General features: G+C 44.4%; 2 protein-coding genes across 2 annotated transcripts in view; both read left to right on the plus strand.

Annotated features, from left to right (window-relative positions):
- traf3 (TNF receptor-associated factor 3) overlaps positions 1 to 2997 on the plus strand; it is an 11450-nt gene extending 8453 nt beyond the window's left edge. The window contains exons 11-16 of the mRNA XM_053335959.1: positions 1 to 118; positions 250 to 473; positions 742 to 861; positions 975 to 1166; positions 2254 to 2703; positions 2940 to 2997. The exon at positions 1 to 118 is cut by the window's left edge and continues 60 nt beyond it. Of these exons, the coding sequence (XP_053191934.1) occupies positions 1 to 118; positions 250 to 473; positions 742 to 861; positions 975 to 1166; positions 2254 to 2289 (690 nt within the window). The 3' untranslated portion in view covers positions 2290 to 2703; positions 2940 to 2997. The remainder of the gene's footprint in view (positions 119 to 249; positions 474 to 741; positions 862 to 974; positions 1167 to 2253; positions 2704 to 2939) is intronic.
- A 523-nt stretch (positions 2998 to 3520) lies between these two features.
- Positions 3521 to 8349, plus strand: c16h5orf63 (chromosome 16 C5orf63 homolog). Its single transcript, XM_053336005.1, has 4 exons — positions 3521 to 3674; positions 4727 to 4846; positions 7554 to 7610; positions 7990 to 8349. The coding sequence occupies exons 2-4, from the start codon at positions 4733 to 4735 to the stop codon at positions 8158 to 8160; spliced, it is 342 nt and encodes a 113-aa protein (XP_053191980.1). The 5' UTR covers positions 3521 to 3674; positions 4727 to 4732; the 3' UTR covers positions 8161 to 8349.
- The last annotated feature ends 1651 nt before the right edge of the window (positions 8350 to 10000 follow it).

Consider the following 10000-nt stretch of genomic DNA (forward strand, 5'->3'; position numbering starts at 1 on the left):
CGTCAGCTCAGAGACGAGGTGGAGAACCTTCGAGGAACACTAGAGAACGTCCGGACAAGGCTGGCGACTCTGGAACAAGGAGGACGCAGTGGAACTGGATCCACGACACACACTCTGGGTCAGAACACACACACTGGATGGGGGGTTGTGGGGGCTGGGGGAACTAGTTGCAGACCTCTGTGGACTCACACTGAGGCACAATCAACAATGAATACAGTAATTCAATAATCAATATCTGTATCTTTCCAGCGTCCATGGAGACTCAGCTGAATCGCCATGACGACATGCTGAGTATGCACGAGATTCGATTGGCTGACATGGACCTGCGTTTCCAGGTGCTGGAAACAGCGAGCTACAACGGGACACTGATCTGGAAGATTCGTGACTATAAGAGACGGAAACAGGAAGCAGTGGCGGCGAAGACGCTGTCGCTGTACTCACAGCCGTTTTACACGGGATACTTTGGATATAAGGTGAGTCTCACGTCTGACACACCGAACACAGCTGGGAATAAAACTGATTCAGAACTTTGGTGCAACAAACACAGGAGGTGGTGTTCAACCACAGATACACTAAAGAACCTTCAGCACTGGTTTTTCAGAAGCAGAACCTTCACAGACAGTAAAGCAGCAGGTCCATCAGCAGCTGGACATCCTCTGTAGACTCACAGTGTTTGGTGTCTTCTGCTGTGACGTAGCTGAGAGCATCCTGATAATGTATGTCTATCTTATCTCATTAAAGATGTGCGCTCGTGTCTACCTGAACGGAGACGGCATGGGCAAGGGAACGCACCTGTCACTGTTCTTCGTGGTGATGAGGGGCGAGTACGACGCCCTGTTGCCCTGGCCCTTTAAACAGAAGGTACCTTTACTCACTGCTTACTAAATGCTGTTCGTTAGTGTAAGTGGATTTTTTTTTCTTGTTTTGGAGCCACAGTGATGTTGACAGTCATGATTGCTGTTTCTCTACTTCAGGTCACTCTGATGCTGATGGATCAGGGTCCATCCAGGAAACACTTAGGTGATGCCTTTAAACCGGATCCAAACAGCAGCAGTTTCAGACGTCCGGTAGCAGAAATGAACATTGCCTCCGGTTGTCCTCTGTTTGTGTCTCAGAGTGTCCTTGAGACCGGCAGCTACATCAAGGACGACACCATTTTCATCAAGGTGGGAACACGACATCTGATGTAGAGGACTAGTGACAGAGGTAGAGGACTAGTGACAGAGGACTAGTGACAGAGGTAGAGGACTAGTGACAGAGGTAGAGGACTAGGGACAGAGGACTAGGGACAGAGGACTAGTGACAGAGGACTAGTGACAGAGGACTAGTGACAGAGGACTAGTGACAGAGGACTAGTGACAGAGGTAGAGGACTAGTGACAGAGGACTAGTGACAGAGGACTAGTGACAGAGGTAGAGGACTAGTGACAGAGGTAGAGGACTAGTGACAGAGGACTAGTGATAGAGGACTAGTGACAGAGGACTAGTGACAGAGGTAGAGGACTAGTGACAGAGGTAGAGGACTAGTGACAGAGGACTAGTGATAGAGGACTAGTGACAGAGGACTAGTGACAGAGGTAGAGGACTAGTGACAGAGGTAGAGGACTGGTGACAGAGGTAGAGGACTAGTGACAGAGGACTAGTGACAGAGGACTAGTGACAGAGGTAGAGGACTAGTGACAGAGGTAGAGGACTAGTGACAGAGGTAGAGGACTAGTGACAGAGGTAGAGGACTAGTGACAGAGGTAGAGGACTAGTGATAGAGGACTAGTGACAGAGGACTAGTGACAGAGGTAGAGGACTAGTGACAGAGGACTAGTGACAGAGGACTAGTGACAGAGGTAGAGGACTAGTGACAGAGGACTAGTGACAGAGGACTAGTGACAGAGGACTAGTGACAGAGGTAGAGGACTAGTGACAGAGGACTAGTGACAGAGGACTAGTGACAGAGGACTAGTGACAGAGGTAGAGGACTAGTGACAGAGGACTAGTGACAGAGGACTAGTGACAGAGGTAGAGGACTAGTGACAGAGGACTAGTGACAGAGGACTAGTGACAGAGGACTAGTGATAGAGGACTAGTGACAGAGGACTAGTGAAAGAGGTAGAGGACTAGTGACAGAGGTAGAGGACTAGTGACAGAGGTAGAGGACTAGTGACAGAGGACTAGTGACAGAGGTAGAGGACTAGTTGAATCTTGTTAATATTATTGATATGTTTGATGGATAATTATTAATGATAGCTTTGATTGGCAGGTTACCGTGGATACCTCTGACCTTCCTGACCCTTGACTGGCTGACCTTGCTGGTCTGAGATCAGATCACCTGTCCACACCCCCAGAGCAAAGGATGATGGGAAGGAACAGTGAAGATGGAGGCTGGTCTCGCTGAGAGCGATGCCCACAGAACAGAAGAAGAAGAGACAGACAAGAAGCAGCCAATCAGAGTGAACTTTACAGAGCCCAGAGGGTGGGTCCTCTTCTGATTGGTTGATGGACTACAGAACAGAGAGTGATTGGATCAGTGATACTGTGACATCACCATGGTGACGACTCTCAACGCCAACATGGCCGTTGGAGTGAGGACGTTGTTGTTCTTTACTGATGCTGTGCATCGAGCTTCCTGTTTATAACCTGTTTACTAAGGCATGCTGGGAAATCCACCGCGGCCACAGAGGAGCTCAAAAACCAGTACAGACCAGTACAGGTCAGTACAGACCAGAACAGGCCAGTACAGACCAGTACAGGTCAGTACAGACCAGAACAGGCCAGTACAGGCCAGTACAAGATCAGTGCAGGCCAGTACAGACCAGTACAGGTCAGTACAGGCCCGTACAGGTCAGTACAGGCCAGTACAGGTCAGTACAGGTCAGTACAGGCCAGTACAGGTCAGTACAGACCAGTACAGACCAGTACAGATCAGTACAGGCCAGTACAGGTCAGTACTGCAGGAGCTTTTAAGATCCACTACAACCCAGTAGAGAACAGTCGAAGCAGCAGCTCAGAATCTGAGTCTGGACTGAACCTGGACCCTGAACCTGTCTCAGATAAAGTTGGCCGATGGTTTAATGTGAGTTCACACCGGTGGAGACCGGTAGAAGTTCCTCTGTGGCCTCGGTGGCGTCTTCAGTGACTCTTTTGATTCATTTGCACAGTTTGAATGTTTGTGTGAAAATAAAAACTAAAGGAAACTGAACACGCTTGTTTGTGATCTTTTAACTTCATCACTCAGTCACTCAAGACTCAGAGTTTAGTCTTCGTCACCTCCCTCCTAGACCACAGTACCGGCATCTCTTCATAAAACTCCAGAACATTGAAAACCACATCAGCCCCCCCCCCCCCCCCCCCCCCACTTCAACCAGGGCCTTCTCAGCTGCCCCCCCCCCCCTGCACTAACCAACAATCCCCCATGTTATTTACTTGTTACTAGTAGTTGTTCATTAGGAGGAGAAAGAGGGAGAACAGTGTATTCGTGTGTAAATGAGTGCAGTGCTCGTTACAGGCCACCGGGGGGCGCTGCTGCTCTGTTATAATTACCACCGCTGCACAAAGTAGGAGAAGAAGAAGGAGAAGAGTGAGTGGAAGAAGAAGAGCTGCAGTTAACTTCATCAAACTTCATTAAATCACCGGAAACTCAAGACTTCCTCCGGGAGGTCCGCGGACCTTCAGCCGGGCTCGGTGAGTGTTCTCTCGGGTCAGAGTTTGGGGGGAGCCGGTGTAGCAGCTCGGCTAACAGGCTAATGCTAGTTGTGATTAGCTGTGTGTGTGTGTGTGTGTGTACGTGTGTGTGTGTGTGTGTGTGTGTGTGTGTGTGAACAGACTCAGTGAATCACTTGATGACTTGTATTAAAGGGTTGGGTAATAACAAACTGATCAGTCTGATTGATCAGGTCCGTCTGCAGGATTCACGTCTTTAATGTAAAGAATATAAAGTTTCAACACATCAAGGTCAATAAAAGCAGTCAGCTGGTCAATAAAAGCAGTCAGCTGATCAGGTCAGTAAAAGCAGTCAGCTGATCTATAAAAGCAGTCAGCTGATCAGTAAAAGCAGTCAGCTGATCTATAAAAGCAGTCAGCTGATCAATAAAAGCAGTCAGCTGATCAGTAAAAGCAGTCAGCTGATCAGGTCAATAAAAGCAGTCAGCTGATCAGGTCAGTAAAAGCAGTCAGCTGATCTATAAAAGCAGTCAGCTGATCAATAAAAGCAGTCAGCTGATCAGGTCAATAAAAGCAGTCAGCTGATCAGTAAAAGCAGTCAGCTGATCAATAAAAGCAGTCAGCTGATCAGGTCAGTAAAAGCAGTCAGCTGATCTATAAAAGCAGTCAGCTGATCAGATCAGTAAAAGCAGTCAGCTGATCAGGTCAGTAAAAGCAGTCAGCTGATCAGGTCAATAAAAGCAGTCAGCTGATCAGTAAAAGCAGTCAGCTGATCAATAAAAGCAGTCAGCTGATCAGTAAAAGCAGTCAGCTGATCAGTAAAAGCAGTCAGCTGATCAGGTCAATAAAAGCAGTCAGCTGATCTATAAAAGCAGTCAGCTGATCAGTAAAAGCAGTCAGCTGATCAGTAAAAGCAGTCAGCTGATCAATACTTTAAAGATAAAGTGAACTCGGTCCGTGAGGTCACATGATCATCTGTCAGCTGACCTCAGACAAGGAGCCGTCCTGCTGTGTGATTGGTCATCAGAGGCGATGATGTCATCAGGTCAGTAACACTGTGTTTCTGTTCTCAGATTAAAATGTTTGCAGCTGCTCTTCATCACCTTCCTCCTCGTCTTCATCACCTTCCTCCTCCTCGTCTTCCTCTGCACAGACTTTACAGCTCCTTACCCACGCTCACTCTGTTCACCAAGGTAACCCCCTGTCTACTCTACTGTACTCTACTGTACTCTACTATACTCTACTCTACTCTACTATACTCTACTGTACTCTACTGTACTCTACTGTACTCTACTCTACTGTACTCTACTCTACTGTACTCTACTATACTGTACTCTACTATACTCTACTCTACTCTACTGTACTCTACTCTACTGTACTCTACTCTACTGTACTCTACTGTACTCTACTCTACTCTACTGTACTCTACTGTACTCTACTATACTCTACTCTACTCTACTGTACTCTACTGTACTCTACTCTACTATACTATACTCTACTGTACTCTACTCTACTCTACTATACTCTACTGTACTCTACTGTACTCTACTCTACTGTACTCTACTCTACTCTACTCTACTCTACTGTACTCTACTCTACTGTACTCTACTGTACTCTACTCTACTCTACTATACTCTACTGTACTCTACTGTACTCTACTCTACTGTACTCTACTGTACTCTACTGTACTCTACTCTACTGTACTCTACTGTACTCTACTCTACTATACTCTACTATACTCTACTCTACTGTACTCTACTCTACTGTACTCTACTGTACTCTACTCTACTCTACTCTACTATACTCTACTGTACTCTACTGTACTCTACTATACTCTACTATACTCTACTGTACTCTACTCTACTGTACTCTACTGTACTCTACTATACTGTACTCTACTATACTCTACTATACTATACTCTACTATACTCTACTATACTGTACTCTACTATACTGTACTCTACTGTACTCTACTGTACTCTACTGTACTATACTCTACTGTACTCTACTGTACTCTACTGTACTATACTCTACTGTACTCTACTATACTCTACTGTACTCTACTGTACTATACTGTACTCTACTGTACTATACTCTACTGTACTCTACTGTACTCTACTGTACTCTACTATACTCTACTATACTGTACTCTACTGTACTCTACTATACTCTACTGTACTCTACTATACTCTACTATACTGTACTCTACTGTACTCTACTATACTCTACTGTACTATACTCTACTCTACTGTACTATACTCTACTGTACTCTACTGTACTCTACTGTACTCTACTATACTCTACTATACTGTACTCTACTGTACTCTACTATACTCTACTGTACTCTACTCTACTGTACTCTACTATACTCTACTCTACTCTACTCTACTCTACTGTACTCTACTCTACTGTACTCTACTATACTCTACTGTACTCTACTGTACTCTACTATACTCTACTGTACTCTACTCTACTGTACTCTACTATACTCTACTCTACTCTACTCTACTCTACTGTACTCTACTCTACTGTACTCTACTCTACTATACTCTACTCTACTGTACTCTACTCTACTGTACTCTACTATACTCTACTATACTCTACTATACTCTACTCTACTCTACTGTACTCTACTGTACTCTACTCTACTGTACTCTACTCTACTCTACTATACTCTACTGTACTATACTCTACTGTACTCTACTCTACTCTACTGTACTCTACTGTACTCTACTCTACTATACTCTACTGTACTCTACTATACTCTACTCGACTGTACTCTACTCTACTGTACTCTACTATACTCTACTCTACTCTACTCTACTCTACTGTACTCTACTCTACTATACTCTACTATACTCTACTGTACTGTACTCTACTCTACTCTACTCTACTCTACTATAATCTACTCTACTATACTCTACTGTACTCTACTCTACTCTACTCTACTCTACTCTACTCTACTGTACTCTACTCTACTATACTCTACTATACTCTACTGTACTGTACTCTACTCTACTCTACTGTACTCTACTGTACTCTACTCTACTATACTCTACTATACTCTACTGTACTGTACTCTACTCTACTCTACTCTACTCTACTATAATCTACTATACTATACTCTACTGTACTCTACTATACTCTACTGTACTCTACTATACTGTACTCTACTATACTCTACTGTACTCTACTCTACTCTACTCTACTCTACTCTACTCTACTGTACTCTACTGTACTCTACTCTACTGTACTCTACTGTACTCTACTCTATACTCTACTGTACTCTACTCTACTGTACTCTACTGTACTCTACTGTACTCTACTATACTGTACTCTACTCTACTGTACTCTACTATACTCTACTATACTCTACTGTACTCTACTCTACTCTACTATACTCTACTGTACTCTACTCTACTGTACTCTACTATACTCTACTGTACTCTACTCTACTCTACTATACTCTACTGTACTCTACTGTACTCTACTCTACTCTACTGTACTCTACTCTACTGTACTCTACTGTACTATACTATACTCTACTCTACTCTACTGTACTCTACTCTACTGTACTCTACTGTACTCTACTATACTCTACTGTACTGTACTCTACTCTACTATACTGTACTCTACTATACTCTACTGTACTATACTCTATACTCTACTGTACTCTACTCTACTGTACTCTACTGTACTATACTCTACTGTACTATACTCTACTCTACTGTACTCTACTCTACTGTACTATACTCTATACTCTACTATACTCTACTATACTCTACTGTACTCTACTGTACTCTACTCTAATATACTCTACTGTACTCTACTGTACTCTACTATACTCTACTCTACTCTACTATACTCTACTCTACTGTAATAAACTTGATGTGTTTGCAGGATCCGTGTCCTCTGTGTGATGAAGCTAAAGAAGTTCTGCAGCCGTTCAGACACAGAGTGAGTCAATAAAGTTCAAACATTCAAACTGTCTCTCTCTCTCTCTCTCTCTCTCTGTCTCTCTCTCTCTCTCTCTCTCTCTGTCTCTCTCTCTCTCTCTGTGTCTCTCTCTCTCTCTCTCTCTCTCTGTCTGTCTGTCTGTCTCTCTGTCTCTCTCTCTGTCTCTCTCTCTCTCTCTCTCTCTCTCTCTCTCTCTGTCTCTGTCTCTCTCTCTGTCTGTCTGTCTGTCTCTCTCTCTGTCTGTCTCTCTCTCTCTCTCTGTCTCTCTCTCTGTCTCTCTCTCTCTCTCTCTCTGTCTCTCTCTCTGTCTCTCTCTCTCTCTGTCTCTCTCTGTCTCTCTCTCTCTCTCTGTCTCTCTGACTGCCTGTCTGTCTCTCAGTTTGTCTTCCAGCAGGTGGACATCAGCCGTCCAGAGAACAGGAAGTGGTTCGACAGGTACAAGTGGGACATACCTGTCTTCCACCTGAATGGACAGTTTGTGATGAAGCACCGAGTGGACGTCGCCCTGCTGGACAAACTGCTGCAGGACACTGAGACACAGAAGACATGAAACCTGGATGTGAGCGGGACACCGAGACACAGAAGACATGAAACCTGGATGTGAGCGGGACACTGAGACACAGAAGACATGAAACCTGGATGTGAGCGGGACACTGAGACACAGAGGACATGAAACCTGGATGTGAGCGGGACACTGAGACACAGAAGACATGAAACTAATAATCAATAAATAATGATCAATAAATGTGTCTTCTGTCTTCTTTTGGCCTCATTAACCAATCACAGCTGCTCCTTCGTCATGATGTCATAGCCGTTATTATAATTATTAAACTAATCATCAGGTCACGTTGTCATGACTGTGATGACATCACTAGGTCACATGATCCCATCAGGTGACTGTGATGACATCACTAGGTCACATGATCCCATCAGGTGACTGTGATGACATCACTAGGTCACATGATCCCATCAGGTGACTGTGATGACATCACTAGGTCACATGATCCTCTGAGCTCATCAATATTTCAGCTCTCTGGCTGTCAGCCAATCACAGCCTTCCTCCACCTGAGTGACCTGGAGGTGCCGTGTTTGTGGTTGTCATGGTAACAGTCAGCTGAGTGCCAGTGTTTGTTGTTGTCATGGTGACAGTCAGCTGAGCATCAATGGCGTCCAGCAAAGCGGGGGAAGTTCATCTCGCTCTGCAGAGAGCGAAGAAGAAAATCCTCCACCTGCAGAGAGACACGTAAGACAGCCAATCAGAGACTTTGGCTCGTTAAGTGAGAACCAATCACAGACAAACAGGAAGTGATGGCAGACAGTTTAAATCTGTCCAATTGGCTTCATGCAAAGAACCTTTCATCAGTTCTTAGTTTAAGCTTTTACTGACTGTTTACTGACTGTTACTGTTACTGACTGTTACTGACTGTTTACTGACTGTTACTGTTACTGACTGTTTACTGACTGTTTACTGACTACTGCTGTTACTGACTGTTACTGACTGTTACTGTCTGTTACTCACTGTTGCTGTTACTGACTGTTAACGTCTGTTACCGACTGTTACCGTCTGTTACTGACTGTTACCGTCTGTTACTAACTGTTACTGACTGTTACTGTCTGTTACTCACTGTTGCTGTTACTGACTGTTAACGTCTGTTACCGACTGTTAACGTCTGTTACCGACTGTTACCGTCTGTTACTAACTGTTACCGACTGTTACCATCTGTTACCGTCTGTTACCGACTGTTACCGTCTGTTACTGACTGTTAACGTCTGTTACTGACTGTTACTGTTACTGACTGTTACCGACTGTTACTGACTGTTACCGACTGTTACTGACTGTTACTGACTGTTGCTGTTACTGACTGTTACTGACTGTTAACGTCTGTTACTGACTGTTACTGACTGTTACTGACTGTTTATGTAACCATGTCGACTGTTTGTTTCCTGCAGAGAATCTTCAGAGACGTCGGCTGACTGCAGGAGAACAGCCAGCAAGGAGCTCCGGGACTCTCTGGTGGACATGTACACAGGTAACCTACACCACCTGTACTACACCTGTACACAGATAAACTACTACACCTGTACTCAGGTAAACTACACCTGTACACAGGTAACCTACTACACCTGTACACAGGTAAACTACTACACCTGTACACAGATAAACTACTACACCTGTACTCAGGTAAACTACTACACCTGTACACAGGTAAACTACACCTGTACACAGGTAAACTACTACACAGGTAAACTACTACACCTGTACACAGGTAACCTACACCTGTACACAGGTAAACTACTACACAGGTAAACTACTACACCTGCACACAGGTAAACTACTACACCTGTACACAGGTAAACTACTACACCTGTACACAGATAAACTACTACAC

Source organism: Scomber japonicus, chromosome 16 (assembly GCF_027409825.1).
Source record: "Scomber japonicus isolate fScoJap1 chromosome 16, fScoJap1.pri, whole genome shotgun sequence".
NCBI classification, from domain to species: Eukaryota; Metazoa; Chordata; class Actinopteri; order Scombriformes; family Scombridae; genus Scomber; species Scomber japonicus.

Coding starts and splice junctions, on each gene's coding strand:
- c16h5orf63 (XM_053336005.1), top strand. CDS start 4,733: ATGTTTGCAGCTGCTCTTCATCACCTTCCTCCTCGTCTTCATCACCTT. Junction 4,847..7,553: donor CGCTCACTCTGTTCACCAAG/GTAACCCCCTGT, acceptor ATGTGTTTGCAG/GATCCGTGTCCTCTGTGTGA. Junction 7,611..7,989: donor TGCAGCCGTTCAGACACAGA/GTGAGTCAATAA, acceptor TCTGTCTCTCAG/TTTGTCTTCCAGCAGGTGGA.